The sequence below is a fragment of the Otolemur garnettii genome, unplaced genomic scaffold (genome assembly GCF_000181295.1).
Source record: "Otolemur garnettii isolate 467f Iridium unplaced genomic scaffold, OtoGar3 scaffold00073, whole genome shotgun sequence".
NCBI lineage: Eukaryota > Metazoa > Chordata > Mammalia > Primates > Galagidae > Otolemur > Otolemur garnettii.
This window is the reverse complement of record NW_003852468.1, coordinates 4,469,289-4,486,855: the sequence shown is the minus strand read 5'-3', so window position 1 is coordinate 4,486,855 and position 17,567 is coordinate 4,469,289. Positions and strand designations below refer to the sequence as shown.

General features: G+C 47.5%; 1 protein-coding gene across 1 annotated transcript in view; it reads left to right on the top strand.

The window, feature by feature from the left end:
- Positions 1–17,567, top strand: part of PTGFRN (prostaglandin F2 receptor inhibitor) — a 68,065-nt gene that overhangs the window by 27,932 nt on the left and 22,566 nt on the right. The window contains exons 2-4 of the mRNA XM_023515471.1: positions 290–658; positions 3,400–3,813; positions 8,819–9,199. Coding sequence (XP_023371239.1) covers positions 290–658; positions 3,400–3,813; positions 8,819–9,199 — 1,164 coding nt within the window. The remainder of the gene's footprint in view (positions 1–289; positions 659–3,399; positions 3,814–8,818; positions 9,200–17,567) is intronic.

Sequence of the window (17,567 nt, the reverse complement as noted above, 5' to 3'; positions counted from 1 at the left end):
GTGAGGGAAGGAAGAGGCTGTTCGGGTTGGTGGTTAGCCTACAGTCATCTTCCTCCCTGTTGGTCCTGGGAAACTGGTTGTGTGAGAGGTACTTATTAGGGTTGTGTTTCCAGCTGGTGAGTTAAGGGATGGGCTTCACCTCCTTCTGCACAGACACATTTTTCCCAGCAGTTTGCGTGTCACATCTCTGCCCTGTGCCTGTGAGCAGGAGCATCCACGGGTTTGCCACGTTAACACTGGGAAGACAGTGAGTGATCCAGGACCTGTCCTTCCCTTCTTGTCATTGCAGCTCTGTGTCGAGGACGCGTGGTGAGAGTTCCAACGGGGACCCTGGTCCGGGTGGTGGGCACCGAGCTGGCCATACCCTGCAACGTCAGCGACTATGATGGCCCCAGTGAGCAAAACTTTGATTGGAGCTTCTCATCTTTGGGGAGCAGCTTTGTGGAGCTCGCAAGCACCTGGGAGGTGGGGTTCCCAGCACAGCTGTACCGGGAGCGGCTGCACAGGGGCGACATCCTGCTAAGGCGAACTGCCAATGACGCCGTGGAGCTCCTCATAAAGAACGTCCAGCCCTCAGACCAAGGCTACTACAAATGCTCAACCCCTAGCACGGATGCCACCGTCCAGGGCAACTACGAGGACACAGTGCAGGTTAAAGGTACGATCTGCACACGGCATAGTCGTGCCAGGGGGAGACCTTCCTCTACCACTTGGCGGAGGGTGACTGTGTCAAGAGGCTGAGTCCTCTGGAGCTTTGCTTTCTCCTCTGTCCAGTGGAATGGTGATGTCTTACCTGATTAAAGGCAGAGGATGGGCCAGGTGACGTCTGCGGCCCTTTTTCTTCCCTCCACTATGGTTTTGAAGGATCCCATGGCCAGTGAGTTGCAGACAGCACGGTATAGTGGGGAGCCCTGCTCTGGAGCCAGGGTGCCTGGGCCCAGTTAGTTCACTTGCTGCCTTTATCACTGGTCAGCTGTAGAACTACCATAGCTAGATGAGGAGAAACAAGAGCTAAGTCCAGTAAGCAGTATTAAAACATTAAAATGTCAGATCTGCCTTTCCATTACCTATTCCTTTTTCGTATAGAAAATCCTAAATATACAGGGTGGCCATAAAGTCCAGGTGCAGTTTAGTCTGTGTGTAGTCGCACCTGGACGTCATGGCCACCCTCTAATTTTTAGAAAAAGTCCCACAAATCATTCTCACCTTGGAACGAAATAATGCAACATGCCATACCTCTCGCTACCCTTGTCTCCCCTTGGAGTCTCATGTTGAGTGGGAGGGAGGACAGAAGGAGAAGGCCCCCCAGCACCTTTCTGCTGCTTCTCCAATCTTTGGAAGGTAAGAGAAGCAAGAGGATGTTTTTCTCAGGTCAGGAAGGCAGGTGGATGACCGTGAAAGAGACTGACTACTGCCCAGGTGGAGCCTCTGGCAGGTGCTTGGGTGGTTCAGGGTCTGGCCTCCAGCTTCATGGGTCATTTTTCTTTTTTTCTTTTTTTCTTTTTTTTCCTGCAGTTTTTGGTTGGGCCGGGTTTGAACCCACCACCTCCGGTATATGGAGCCAGCACCCTATTCCTTGGAGCCACAGGAGCTGCCCCCCCCCTTTTTTTTGAGACATTGTTTTACTTTGTCATTCCCAGTAGAGTGCCATGGCCTTATAGCTCACAGCAACCTCAAACTCTTGGGCTCAAGCAATTCTCATGCCTCAGCCTCTCAAGTAGCTGGGACTACAGGCACCCACCACAACATCCAGCTATTTTTAGAGACAGGGTCTCGCTCTAGCTTAGGCTGGCCTTAAACTTGTGAGCTCAGGAGATCCACGCACCTCGGCCTCCCAAAGTGTTGGGATTACAGGTGTGAGCCACCATGCCCGACTGCTTTGTGGGTCTTAAAGCTGTTCATCTGTGTGCTGAGACAGGAACTGGCCTTAAGAAATGAGTCGCATTAGCCAGATTCACAGACTGGTATATGTACAGGAAGATCCTTACATTCAGTTGGCAGTAGGGATGCGTCTTTGGGATCCATTCTTCTAAAGATGTAGCATTTTTTAATGTTATCTGGAATAGTCCCTTTCCAAATATACCAGATTAGTTTCTGAAGAGTAGTATTTTGGGATTCTCTTGTCAAGCTTATAAACAAGCCTGATAGATGTTCCCTGCTCTTGGTAGCGCCCCCTCTGGTTACCAGAGTACCAGTATCCATTGCTTTTTATTTCTTTTCCTAAACAGCACTCACTGATACTTCCTTGATCTCTGACTCTAGATCTAGGCTCTGTAGAAGTGGCTGGCCTACCAACAGGCCCCAGGAGAGTGAATAACTGAGGCCTTAGCTTTTTTTGGTCTGTTCCTATCGTGTGGCCAAACTGTGCTCACTCTTTCATTCTTGGGCATTCCTGACCTGAGAAAAACATCCTTTTGGGCGGCACCTGTGGCTCAGGGAGTAAGGCGCCAGCCCATATACCGGAGGTGGTGGGTTCAAACCTAGCCCCAGGCAAAAACTACAAAAAAAAAAAAAATCCTCTTGTATCTCTTACCTTCCAAAAATTGGAGAAGCTCCTGCCATCCTTTCTCCCCTTGTGGATCGTAGAGTTTTAACTTGTAGTAGGTCATCTTATCTTCAGGGTCTGCAGGCTCCCACTCTAGCCCTGGGTCCTAACCAATGATACCCAATTATTTTATCGTGACTGCTGAGTGCAAGCTGCATTCCTGGGAACTTGCCCTCTTTAATTCACATGTCAACTCTAAGAGTAAAGTCCATTTGGCATCCCCCTTTTAGAAAACTGAGGCACAGAGGGCTAAAATACAGTGCCTAAGTGTGGCAGAACCACATCCCCAAGGCAACTCCCAAAGGCAGCTTTGACCACCCACTTCTAAAAGGGCTTCCCCCTCCTTTTCAAGTTAGAAGGTCAATTGAGATTTCAGATGAATGAAAATGGGAAAATGTGCCTAGGGGGGTGGCTCACACCTGTAATCCGAGCACTCTGGGAGGCCGAGGTGGGTGGGTTGCCTGAGCTCAGGAGTTCAAGACCAGCCTGAGCAAGAGCAAGACCTCCTCGCTAAATATAGCCAGGGGTTGTGACGGACACCTGTAGTCCCAGTTGAGCCCGAGAGTTTGAGGTTGCTGTGAGCTATGAGGAGATAGCACTCTACCCAGGGTGACAAAGTGAGACTCTGCCTCCCCACCACTACTACCCCGCCTCCCCTGGAAAAAAAAGAAAAGAACAAAAAAATAAAAAGAAAATGGAAAAACATGCCCACGTGGGCCTTAGAACAAGAGAAGGGAGAAGGAAATTGTCTCTGGTCACTCGCGACTGCCTTGGAGGGCCCTGGAACGTGGCGGGCCCTGCCAAGGGGGTCCGCTGTGGCTGGCGTACTAACGAGCTGTCCTGTGTCCCCGCAGTGCTGGCCGACGCCCTGCACGTGGGCCCCAGTGCGCAGCCCCCACCGAGCCTGAGCCTGCGAGAGGGGGAGCCGTTCGAGCTGCGCTGCCACGCAGCCTCCGCGTCGCCGTCGCACACGCACCTGGCTCTGCAGTGGGAGCTGCACCGTGGTCCTGCGCGTCGCAGTGTCGTCACCCTGACGCACGAAGGCAGGTTCCACCCGGGCCCCGGGTACGAGCAGCGCTACCACAGCGGGGACGTGCGCCTCGACACGGTGGGGAGCGACGCCTACCGCCTCTCCGTGTCCCGGGCCCTGTCCGCCGACCAGGGCTCCTACAGATGCATCGTCAGTGAGTGGATCGCAGAGCAGGGCAACTGGCAGGAAATCCAAGAAAAGGCCGTGGAAGTCGCCACCCTGGTGATCCAGCCAACAGGTGAGCTTCTGGAAATGTCAGACTCTGCTACTTGGTGAACCATGGTGGTGCCAAGAACTAAGCCAGGTTGCTCCATCGCCTTCTGTGAGGAACTATTTCTGCTTCCTGTGTAGGCCTGACCTTTGGGGGTGAAGGACGTGGGTGGCGGTGATGATTTGGGGAGGGCCTGCTTGCTTTTCCGCAGGCCTGTAGTCATCTGAGTTGGGTCTGTGGGAAGGGCCGGCTTCATGGTATACTCAGGCCATTCTTTCACCCAGAGACTGAGCAGCAGCCCCTCAGCCAGGAGGAGGTTGGGCCTGGTTCATAGGGGCTTGTTCAGTTTGATCTTGTTTGCTGTGTGGCCAGTCCCTGGATCTGCCTTTCTCCGTGGCTTTTAGGGTGTGTATCTGGCTCACCCTAACAGAGGTGGCCGACTGTGGATTATATGAGGCCTGGGTTTTGACCATCTGTGGTGGCAGGTATCACAGAAGTTGAGCATGGACTTTTTTTCTTCTGGCTCATCAGTTTTTGTCAGTGTTTTTGTATTTAATGTGTGGCCCAAGATAGCTCTTCTCCTTTCAGTGTGGCACAGGGAAGCCAAAAGGTTGGACACCCCTGTGTACCTCATGTCTGACGTGGGTCCTCTAGGCCTGCCTTCCAGAGCCGCTCAGAGTGTCATCCCTGCTGGGGTGAGGAGCTCTGTGGGATGGGGCTTCTCTGTCATATACACCCTGGGAGCATCCAGCCCTAGGGTATGTACAAGAAGTCCTTTATTCTGTTATATGTGGATCAGGTATTTTTAACCCCCACTTACTCTAACTACAGAAGTAATTAAGAAAATACAAACTGCATTTTAAAGCACCTAAGAATAAAGGAAAACAAGCTACTGTGGACGCACTGTCGGCAGCATCAATAGATTCTAAGGTGCCTGGAGAGGCTGAGTGTGTTTAGCACCATGCTGGGCCCTGGGATCAGCGGTGTTTGAGGCTCACAGCCAGACCTCATGGGGCTCCATGAGGAGTCTCTGGCTTCAGCAGAGACAAAGTGAAAAGACCAGACCAGGGCAGGGCAGGGTCCTTGCTGGGGATGATGGATGGTGTCCTTGGCTTTCTGGAAGTCTATCGTCTTCAGATCTCAAGTACTTGCTGCCGCTGCCTCTGTCTGGGAAGGCCTTGGCTGGCCTCCTTTCCTGACCACAAATGTGAACGTGTGACCACTCTGCTGCTCAGACGGGGAGGAAAGCAGGAGGTAATAGGCAGGGGGAGTGTTTTGTCTGTGCAAGGTGCCTTGCCCTGAGCACCTCACCCTGCATTTACACCACCGCACAGGAGCTGGGTCTGGTAAAAGTGAGTGGTGGAAGCAGAGCTGAGGCTCTTGAGTGACTGTGGCCATCAGCAAGAAGAGCTGCCCAGTATTTCAGTGTGGTCTCCAGTGGTGACAGCAATAGCTTTCCAGATGAAGTCAGGTCACCTTCCATTTCAGAAGTGAACAGTCTATCTGAAATCTGCCCTAAGAAAACTCGAGGCTGGGTGCAGTGGCTGGCTCTGCAGTCTCAGTGCTTTGGGAGGTCAAGCTGGAAGGATCCCTGAGGCAAGGAGTTTGAAATCAGCCTGGGCAACAAAGCAAGATTCTATCTCTACAATAAGAAAAATGTGATGGCATACACCAGTAGTCCCACTTACTTGGGAGGCTGAGATAGGAGGAGTTCTTAAACTCAAGAGTTGCAACAGTGATCGTGATCTTGATCATGCCACTGCACCCCAGCCTGGGTGACAGAATGAGACCCTGCCTCAAAAAAAAAGCCAAAAACCAAAAAAACCCAGATAGTCAGCTTGCCTCAAACAATACAGTGTATTTTATTGAGACAAAAGTGTTAAGAGTTTCAGCTTTGCAGCAAGTTCCATTTTTATGGAGGAATTTCAATTGTAAAACTATTTTTTTCCCCAGAAATACCACAGAACCCATAATATCTAGTTGTAAGACTTAAACACTCTGAACCTATTCAGCAGGAAATAATGTCCGGCTTTCACCTGAGACTGGCAGTTTGTAATCATTTTCATGCCATGGGATCGTTCGTGATCTTTTGAAGCCCACAGACCCTTACTCAGAATTAACATGTTTTAAATCATAAAGTACAATGTAGGAGATGACAAATAAAAATAATTATATTGAAATAGTTTCCAAAATATTTTTAAAACAAATTTGTAGTAGTATTATGCTTCTTTAAATGCATTGATAATAAGATATAGTGGCAGGCCTAACAACAACTATAATTTCTCTGTTATTTTGTTTGTTTGTTTTTTGAGACAGAGACAGAGTCTCACTATGTCTCCCTCCATTGGTAGAGTGCTATGGCGTCATAGCTCACAGTGACCTCAAACTCTTGGGCTTGAGTTTCTCTTGAGATTCTCTTGCCTCAGCCTCCCAAGTAGCTGGGACTACAGGCGCCCGCCATAACATCTGGCTATTTTTTGTTGCAGTTGTCATTGTTATTTAGCTCGCCTGGACTGGGTTCGAACCTGCCAGCCTTGGTGTGTGTGGCTGGCGCCGTAATCACTGTGCTACAGGTGCAGAGCCAGCTTTAATTTCTATATAGCAGTGAATGTAAATAGTATTTCAGGATGTCTGTAATAATTATAACGTGATGTGAAAATATCTGTTATTTCTCCTGGCAGCAAAGTCCCAGGAGCAGGTAATAATACTACACTGGTTTGATGCTTGCTTTCCCAAGGGGAGGAAATGCTATATTTCAAGTGTAAGTTAACACAAAGATGGAATTTTTTTTCCCATTCAAGCTCACACTCCCTAAATTATCTTTGTGGACTCCAGGTTAAAAATCCCACCACACTAGAGACATGGTCTTTCTCTCTGTGTTAACACCTGCTCTGTCTACAGCTGGCAAAATACATATTCCTGTCATAGTGTTAGGATAAGGAGCACAGAGCCACTTAAAGAATGAAGCTCTTTACACCCATATCCAGACTGTGTAGGATCTATGATTAGTGATGTTACAAGATAGCCACTTGCATGGAGAAAATCACAAAGTGAACTACACAGTTGAAGAGACATTCCTGCTGTATTTTTAGAGCCTAAGAATGTGTTTTCTCCATCTGTAGTGCCCACAGCTGTGGGTCGAGTATGTCTCTGCTGACCTAACCCCCTTCAGAGTCATCTTTTCCTTCCAGTATCTGCCCTGCAGAGGCAGTTTCAGCAGGATCCCAGGGGCTCTGGCCACAGTGTTCCATGTGGTATGGTTATAACTACAGAATCCAGCTTAGGGAGCCAGTTTCCTTACTGAATCCTCTCAAAAGATACCCTCGATTCCTTTTTAGCCCCTTTACAGTGGTGAGGGAGGAGAAAAAGTTTGAAGGAGGGAGGGAGGGAGAAATTAGACTTTCAAATTTCTTTTTCTAGTTCTATGCCCACCTCATTTTCTGTTTTTTTAATGTCAAGGGGCATTTTGAACTTGACTTGAAATACTTGCTTGTAATATTGTCAGGCCTTGGAAATAAAGTAATGTATGCCAAAAGGCATGGGCTTTGAAGTTGGGTCTTTTTGGAATTGGGCACCAGCCTTTAGCCCTGAGCTTACTGCGGACAGCAATTGATGCTGAGCCATGGTGAAGGCCAGGGCTGTGCCTTACCTGAATCCCCTGGGAGGTGTTGGCTGTTTATCCTCTGAGTGAGTGTTCCCAGAGGATTACTGAGTTCATTCTTTTCTACTCTGATTGTAGTCGTATTTAAAAATCCCCTGAATTGGGCTCAGCGCCTGTAGCTCAAGCAGCTAGAGTGCCGGCCACATATACCAGAGCTCGTGGGTTTGAATCCAACCCGGGCCTGCTGAACAACATTGACAACTATAACCAAAAAAAAAAAAAAAAATAGCCGGGGGTTGTGGCGGGTGCCTGTAGTCCCAGCTACTTGGGAGGCTGAGGCAAGATAATCGCTTAAGCCTAGGAGTTGGAGGCTGCTGTGAGCTGTGCTGCCATGGCACTCTACCCAGGGAGGCAACTTGAGGTTCTGTCTCAAAAAAAAACAAAAAAAACCCCAAAAAGACAATCCCCTGAATAGAGTAAAATGTTTACATCTAAAAGGTGTGATGGGGGAATGCTGAATTTAGATCTGCCTTGAGTCTGTGGCCCGAACACCGTGTCATCTCAGTATAGTCTACTTCTAATTTCCCACACTGATGAGAAAGGGCAATGGTGTGGGGCATCCCCAAATCACTGTGTTTAGGGTTTAGAATCTGGGTTTTATGATTGACTTTTAGGTAGGTACGTCTAATGAAGTAAGTGATACTCTCTAAGGATGTTATATTTTGAAGACTTGACTCATAAGGAAAATTGTCTGGTTTCACTTTCTTGGCCATTCCACTTCTGATTTTTCCCTTTTGTCCAGAAGATGCTTTCACCCTACCTCTGACCCTCCATTTCCTGTCCCCCAACTGACAGTGTGTACCAGTCAGGACGACGCTGTCCTTTATCTATAAATTACTTGGTAAAACCAAGTTTTAACATGCACATGGAGAAAGTGTCCTTTCTGTCTTTACAAGCTTCAGCAGATTTCTTATCAAAGGGTTATATAACAGAAGAGTAGAGTTCCTAGAGGCAGATAGTCTGGATTTCAATCCCAGCTCTGCTACATATTAGCTGTGTGACCTGGGGCAAATTACTTAACTTCTCTGGGCTTCTATTTCCTCATCAGTAAAGTCAGAATAGTAATAGCATCTACTGACCTCCTAGAGTTGTTCTGAGGATTAGTATTATAAAGCTCTCAAAACACTGCTTGACATATAGTAGGTGTCCATAAATGTTCGCTGCTATTACTGTTTTTATAAAAGCAAAGGTGGCATATTTTATTCATGTTTTCCTTAAATATTTCTCAAGCACTTATAACTGTACCTTATAACTTTAATTCCGTAAATGAGAACTGGGAACTTAAAAGGGATGACCTAAAGGGAGGCTGTGGGGGTGGAAGGAACAAACATCATCTGGATTATCTAGATGTATTTGTTTTTAATTTTCAAGTTCTGCGAGCAGCTGTGCCCAGGAATGTCTCTGTGGTGGAAGGAAAGGAACTGGACCTGACTTGCAACATCACAACAGACCGGACGGATGACATCCGACCCGAGGTGACCTGGTACTTCAGCAGGGTGTCTGATAGCACCTTGCCCGGCTCCCGCGTGTTGGCACGGCTGGACCGTGACTCCCTGGTGCACAGCTCACCTCACATTGCTCTGAGTCACATGGACGCACGCTCCTACCACTTACTGGTTCGAGATGTTAGCAAAGAAAACTCCGGCTTCTATTTCTGCCACGTGTCACTCTGGGTACCCGGACACAACAGGAGCTGGCACAAAGTAGCAGAGGCCATGTCTGCCCCAGCCAGTGTGGGCGTGACCTGGCTAGGTGAGTGGTTCGGAGAATGGCTCTTAGCCTCCCCGGGTAATCCCTCCTGGGAGCTTTCTGGAGGAGGCAGGGTGCTCTGTGTTTTGTGTTACTTTAACATTCTTTACATCAGTCCTAGCATATTTTGGCCTGGATAGATCCTAAGCTGGGGGGTTGAAAGCAAAACTGGCTGAAATAGAATCTGGCAGGCAAGGGAAATGTTTAGAAAATGTGGCCTCAATTGTCCGAGTACCCTCCTCATTGAGATGAGATGGTTTCCTTTTGTTGTCGGGATTTACAGGGTTGGGGCACTGCCGAACGGCTCTTTGAAATGGGTCTTTATTGAAGGAGACTGCTGCCCTTCTGCCTTTCTGTTTCCCGGATTCAGAGGTGTTCCCTGCCAGGAGCTGATGCTTTTCCCAAGTCCAGTGCAGAAAAGGAATTCCTTCAGTTAATGGAAAGCATGTTTTTCATGTCATACCTTGGAATCCCAAATGATTTTATTTGCAGACACCAGTTACATGTAGGGGTCTTTCTGCTTCCCCGGGCTCTTTTGGTAGGTTTTCTCACCCCGTGTGTCATCCCCCCAGGGGCAGAGCCGAGTGATCACCTTTGCACCTGTTACATAGCAACTAGTCATGTATGTGAAGGTCACTGGCGTGTCTTCTTGCTTTGTGCGCTGATGTCTTCCTGTGTTTCTTTTTTCCCTACGTGTTTGCCCTCTGGATAAAATTTATACTAACTATTCCTAATTTTTGTGTGTCTTAATTGCAAGTAACCCCAGGGGGTTGAGTGAAGTGTAGAGAGCTTCTCTTCTGCCTCCCTTGTTACAAAGATGGGATGGGGCTGCCAGTCAGCTTCTTCCCTGGCTTTGAGCTCGATCTCTCTCCCATCCCGTGAGCCCTGGTGAAGGCATTTGGCATTGCTCTGACTAGTATGAGGGAAAACAGATTTCTAAAGGCCAGGAAATCATTTGCTCCTCTGTCTGATCCTTCTGCCATGACCCCCAGTTCGTACCAAGTCTTTCTTACCTCTGCATCAAATCTTCTTTTGGCTCAGTAGTGTGTAGTCACTGTCTTTTTCTCCCTAAAAAGCTTTTATTTGGCAAAGATGGGGAGGTGACAAGTGGAGACAGAGGGGGCAGGGAGAACAGTAATAAAGAGTAAGCAGAAGGGACAGTCCAATTCCGATGGAGACGAGACAGGGTGTTAGTCATCCCTGTTAGCAAAACGATCCTTTGATATCTGAAAAGTAAAAGGAGCGGGGTTTATCTGGCAAGCTTTTATTCCTGCCGTCTGAACCCTGCGCGAGAAACTCACTATGAAGTACTGAACTGGAACAATGTTGGCCCAGCTAGAACTCTCCTTAGCAACCTTCAAAATAAAACAGATGTTGTCAGCACCAAAAGAAGATTTTTCATCTCTGGAGCTGAATTTGCCTCCCTGCTCTGATCCCCAGCACATTGTGTGGTGCTGTCAAATCCCAGCACCGCCTCTCAGTCCCCACAGCACCCCCCCCCGACCCTCCCACTGCTGAATACCAGCACAAGGATTTTGTTTTTATTGAAGGTGCTGCCTGTACTCCAATTTGAGGGCATCTTTGAAGAGCTTGTGCATGGATCCCGGTGTACCGGGGGGTGGGGGGATGCAGGGACTGTCAGACAACAGGAGAGGTGCCCTGGAAGGAGAGGGCTTTTTCAACTGCAAGGGATTTGTTAGTAGCTTTGTTCTCCAGAGAGTGAGAAGAAACAGAGACTAAATTATGGGAAAGGCTTGGTTATTATCATAAGGATCCTGTCACTTGTTTTCTTGTGGAGTGCCAGCACCATCGTCATGAGCGTCATCGGCGCGCCTTCCTCTGACTGATGCTAATGTACAGAGAACCTTGCACCGTCCCCAGCGCTTTGCACATAGCAGGCACTCAGTCAATCCTGGCTGGGTGGGTAAATAAACCAGTGCCAACTCAGGGGTCATGGTAATATATGTGCATAGGAACATCAGAATTGCAAAGGAAGGAATAATGTTCAACTCCTGGGGTATCCAGAGATGTTTGCACCTGAGTAAACCTCCAAGAGTGTGAGTGGCATGAAAAATGACTGCATTCTTCTCTTTGTTCCTCTTCAATCTTCTCCTTCCCTGTGCCTGTGACTCACACCATCACAGCTGCTTGGACGCCCGTCAGGAGGCAAGTAGGGCATGAGTACAGCAGCAGACCTTCCTTCCAGACTTCCCTCTGGATCCTCTGCCCAGAAACTGATGAGCCTGGGCTGACACTAACTGGTTGTGTCTAGATATGTACCATGTAGGTATATGCATCTGGACACCGTACCACGTGCAACTTGGGGTCTGTGCGAAGTAACTGGGAAGTAGGCCAAAAAAGAAAAAAATGACCTGCCAAGTACTCTATTCTTGGGTGGCGCCTGTGGCTCAAGAAGTAGGGGGCCAGCCCCATATACCAGGGGTGGCAGGTTCAAGCCCAGCCCCGGCCAAAACTGTAAAAAAAAAAAAAAAATGACCTGCCAAGTATTCTATTCTGTAGGTCATTTCAAGTTGTGAGACTGTGGAATGACGTCCTGGAAGAATTCTTGAGAAAGCTGGTTCCCATGTAGGTATGACACAAAACTACGTTTTGCTACCTGATAGATTAAGAGTAATAATTGCCATTTATTGGGAACCTACTATATGCTAGAAACTGGGCTAGGGATGTCATATGCCTTAAATATTTAACCTTATGTGGAATCATTATTGGCCTTGGGAACGAGCTTCACTCCTGAAACTCCAGTGTGTAGAGTTCTATTATAGTGGGGCAGTTCTTGTCCTTATTTGCTGGGGCCTGTGCCCTGAGGCAGATGATGGTTTGAAAGTGATTGGAATTTTCTTGAGTTTTAGTGTGTTCACCAGGAAGACATCAGGGTGGCGATGGGACTGGGTGTGGCCAGTCCAAGAGCACGTATAGCTGTTAGGAGGGTCACAGTGAATTTTTAGAGGGTGAGAAAAAGCCTCTTTTACTTAGAATTTTTATGTCTTACTTTGGAGGGGAAGAAATTTAAATTGGCAAAATGAAGCACAGTGTAAAGCAGGGGACATAAAAATAAAATCTAGATCAAAAGGGGTAAAGGAAAATTAAAGAATAGATATTGTAAGGGTGTTTGAGATGACTTAGTTGCTGCATTTAAGCAATGAGTTTGCCTCTGAAGTTTTGAAGAGCTGAGACAAAAAGATGTGATTATACAGTTCTCCTCCGAGGAAGGAAAACGTAAACTGTTTCAGAGACAAACTTTTTCTCGGCGCTGAATTTATCATGTGCTTTTTCATTTCAGGGCCATTGGATAAATAACATAATGGACAGGGCTTTCAACTGTTCTTTTACAAAAGGCCCTAAACGATTGTTAAAATGGATGTTTCTTATATCCACCCCCTGTAAAAGCTGAGGGCATAAATCTTAAGTGTGTGAAGGAGTTTCCTGGAGAAGCTGAATTACTGCGGGGGACAAATGTTGCTTTGTGTTGATCCAATTTAGTATATGTCTAAAATTTAGAGAATCTCGAAGAATGGCTAGTTAATCTGCACATTAAGCCATCTCCTTCTGCTATCAGACGTCTTGAATGAGCCTTTGGCAAGAGCTGGGTACTAATCAGTTCATGGTCGAGCTCTCCGGTGGCCGTACCAGACTTCACAGCGTTAATTGGAGAGGGTTCCTGGGTTTCAGATACCGAGTGGAGGGAAGCAGAGCTGAGTTCTGCAGCCCAGTCTTGAGAGCCTGATTTGCATTCTCCCCACTAGGGCACAGTCCCTTCTTCCAGCAGTGTGCCAGCAAGGAAGGTAATTATTTTTCTTAAGAAAGCCGTTAATCTGCTAAGTACTTGGTAGAAACTTCAGAGTTCTGGGCCGTCTACAGGAAATAAGGTTCAGACATGTAGGCTTTTTAAGGGTAAGTATTATTACCCTGGAAGGCAGAAGAGTGGGTGGGCAAGCATTGCAGTCAGGAGGACAGACCTGTGTTGAGTCCCACTCCCCCACCTTCTAGGTATGTTGTCTTGGATGTGTTGTTTAATGCTGCTAGGTAAGCTTTGGTTTTCTTGGTTTTATAGGATGGACAATGCATATAAAGTATATTGCCTGATACTTAAGTGCTCATTACATTTTCTTAGTGGTGATTATGATGATTTATTAGTGTTTTGAGTTTGTTTTTTGTTTGTTTTTTGAGATACAGTCTCACTCTGTTTTCTGGGTTATAATATAGTGGCTTCATCATAAACTCAACTGCAGCCTCAAACTCCTGGGCTCAGTCTCCTGCCCCAGCTTGCTGAGTAGCTGGGACTACAGGCATGTGACAGTACACATAGCTTACCTCTCTGTTTTTTTGTAAAGATGGGTTCTCACCGTGTTGCTTAGTACGGTCTTGAACTCTTGGGCTTAGGTGATCCAACTGCCTCAGCCTCCAAGAGTGCTAGGATTATAGGCATGAGCCACCACGCCCAGCCTAGGATATTGAATTGTTATACAACCAGTGATCATGGCAACTCTGATAATTAGTCATTAGGCTCACCTGCCTCGACAGGACCTTCCTACTTCAAGATAGTCAAACCACATGATCAGCAGACAGGGCATTCCTCCTCCTGTTGGCTTTAACTGGTGCCTACAGCCCTTTTGTCGAATTAGCTATGCCAAGTTCAGTGTGCTTCAGAGGGGGCATCAGAACACAGCCCTACTGTACATACTTCAGGATTAGTGCTTCAGCTGTCATCCTCACTCTTGTCTTCTGAGACGTTTCGGGGTTTGAGAAAGGATTAATAACCTGGGTGTGTAAGGAAGTTGAGTGGGCTGGGGGCAGTGGGTGACTCACATCCATAATAATAATCCTAGCACTCTGAGGGGCCAAAGCAGATGGGTTGCTTGAGCTCATGAGTTCAATACCAGCCTGAGCAAGAGCAAGACCCTGTCTGTACTAAAATTAGAAAAACTAGCCTGGTGTTGTGGCAGGCACCTCCAGCTACTCAGGAGGCTGAGGGAGGAGGATCACTTGAGCCTAAAACTTTGAGGTTATTGTGATGCCAGGGGAACAGAATGAGACTCTGTCTATAAATAAATAAATAAAATAAGGAAGTTGTGTGATTTGGCTGTAGTGGGAACCAGGCGTGGAGCCAAAGCCTCTCCTGTAATTCTACTCACAGATACCATGTAAGACCAAAGTCTTCTAGTTCCTCTGGGCTACGTTTTTGCTTTTATTAATTTTTCATTTGGAAATGTACATGAAAATAGTGCCAATCTCATAAGGTTGTTATCAAGAGTAAGCAAAAATCCAAAGAAGGTAGATAGCCTGGTGCCTGGCATGTAGAAGGCCCTCAGTAATGCACTAGTTATTATTATCACATGGGGATACTGATGCCTTCCTAGAATTGTTGTAGGAGGACACGAAGGTATTTTATGTGAAAACCTCTAGATGAGGCCTGTGCTCAGGAGGCACGAACTATTTCAGAAAGTTAAAAAGAAGGAGTCGTTACAGCTTCCTTTTGGGGAAGGCCACTCTTGGGAGTTTGGGCCTTTGGTCAGAGTGTGGCTGTAAACACATGCCATCCTGGAATCCTGCCAGGAGCAGATCCCTGCTTCTCAGAATGTTAGTGATGCTGCATTTGGACCGGCCTCAGTATTCTGTGAAAGGATTTAGGTGTTAAAAATAAGGATTTATGAATATTTGCAGTCGAAATGACCACCAATTTCAACAGTTATCAATATTTTGCTGATCTTATTCCACTGGACACACACACATACTTTTTTTCTCCTGGAATAGTATAAACCCTATTCCAGATGTCATGTCATTTTACTGTTAAATACCTTGTATGCATCTTTAACCAATAAGCATTTTTTCAACCTAACCACCGTTGCTTTCATAGCTGATTTCTTGATGAGATCAAGCAGAATGTAGCGGTAATCAGCGGTGAAGTGCTTGTGCCAAAAATGAGCATTTTTATGCAAAATATTAAATTTGCTTCAATTCAGCAAGTATGTTGATATCTTGTATGTCCAAGGCACTGCATGTGTAACACACACAGATATAAGGTAGGTAACCCCTGGCCCTGGGAAGAGTCCTCTGGAAGGTTTATGAGATATATGTACAAATGACCAAAATTCGGGGCAGCGTTCAAAGAAAATCCTTAGAGAGCAGGAACCTGGCAGGTGGTAGGATTTGTTAACTAAAAAGTAGAGGTGTGACATGCCGAACCAGTTCAAAGGAGGCCCCTTGGAGAGGCTACACAGAAGAGGTGTGTGCACTTGGCCTTGAGGATGGGCGCGATCTCTGGAAATGATTTTTTAAATTGTAAAACAGCATTGAAGGACGATTTCTTTACATGCACCAAAACAAAAAAGAAATAAAAGCCTACATGTCCTCTTACTGTTCGGGCACATAGGCACCATGCCTTCTCCAAGGCATAAGTAGAATCCCCACAAGGCTGGGGGATAGTTCACACAGACCGGCACCTTGAAGTTCGCAAGCCAAGAATCCAGCTGTCTTTGTCTTGGCATTACAGCTGAGGCTGCCTTTTCTGGGGCCTAAGTTAGGTGAGTTTCAACAGAGGATGAGGAGATGGTTGCAATCATTGAAGAGATTTTTCTTCCCTCTCAGCTGGAATTCCTGCAGACTTGGGCACATCTTCTCCGTCCCCTATACTCTCATGGTGCTGTGTTTGCATACGTAGGATTTAAGCAGATCCATTTTATTGAGGATGGAGTACAAAGGGAGAGTCTGTTCAGTTATTTTTCCAGCAACACGATGAGCAGTGCCCAGGTGCTGCGGTGGAGGGAAGGCAGGCAGAGACATGGGGAGCTGCGTGAGCAGCGAGTGCTGAGAGGTGCCGCCTCCATGGAGCGGGAGGGCAGCAGGTGGCAGGGCCGGCACACACAGTTGATGCTTTGCGTCCAGGGGCGTCTTGCTATGTGCTTTCTGCTCTAGATGTACCTCGTTGTCCTGATGTGTACCCATGTCGCTTTTGGGACTGCATCCAAAATTCAACATGAGAAAGGGCCTGAACCTTGAGAGCAATTTGAGGGTTTCTTGTCTTCTGCGAACAACAGTGTTCCGCAGTGGCCTGTGGTGTGTGGGCACTGTGCCTGAGGCAGACGGCCCCCAGCTGGGTGACCTCTGCACATTCGCTTGTAAACCAAGGGGTCAGGATGGCCCGTGGGGCTGTTCCAGTCCGGCATCCAGTGGCCTGTGCTGTTTCTCTGCAGAGTCCGTCACAGCGGGATGTGCTTCCATAGACGGGTGTAGGCAATTCAGTGGTTGTCAAGATGACATTTGAGGGAATTAGGATTTTGAGTTCTTTCCGTTGCCTGGCCCACTGCCTCCTTCTGAGAGAAGTCATGATGTTATGAATTCCATTAGAAGTGTAAATCACAAAAGAACGGTTCCCTGACCTCAGCAGTTTATACTCTGTGTGTCATAAATAAAAGAAACAATACACAAAACTAAACTGTTTGATCAAGGTGATGCAGATAATGACGGTATCGGCAAGTGGAAAGTTCTGTTTATGTAGAATTATTTTTCTCCTAGAAGGCAAAGTGCTGTAGCCTTTTCTAAAAGCCTTAGTGTTAAGGAGCTGGGCATTTATCAAATGCCTGCTGCATAGAAGGCCTGTGCTTATAGCTTGGGGATGAGACCTTAGCACAAAGTAATGATGGAGCAGGTGACTGATACGTTGACTGTGGGTGCACAGGGACGGAGTGTCACCTGTGGGTGAGGACCCAGGTGAGGTTGGAAGAATGAGAGGCGGTTTGCAGGGCATCCCAGTCAGGTCACCATGGCGGTGTGGGACTGTGGGGCCTGGAGAACCTGAGGTGAGTGGGTCTGACGGAGGCGGCAAGGGGGAGAAGCGAGAAGGCTACAGAGGGGCTGACGCCAGTACCTTGGCAAGCGTGGAGGAAGCCTTGGGGCCTCGAAGACAGATATGTGGAGGTGCAGAGAACCCCGGAGGAAGAGGGGTTTTCATACAAGTGAGAAACAACAGGACTGAAGCAGAGGTGGGGGGATGCCAGGAGACCTTTCCTCCCACTCCCATCAGAATTTGGGAGGCGGTGTGCTCACACTACAATGGATGAGTCACATGTGGCACTCGGGGAGTTTGAGGATAGGGAGTGTTAACTGACCACTGAACATAGATCCAGCAGAAAAAGTCAGAGGCGCAGTAAGGGAAGGATGAAACTGTGTAGGGGGAACGATGGCCTGAGGGCCTTGCCTTTGGGGCACGGCCAAAGATGCCAAGAGCCCAACCCATGGGAGGCTTGATGAACTGACCTCCAGTTCTGGAATACTCTCTGAGGTGGGGTTTTCTAGTGGGAGCTTTGGAGATCTGTGGGCTTGCTTGGCATTCTAGAGATAATCTTTTGGTAGA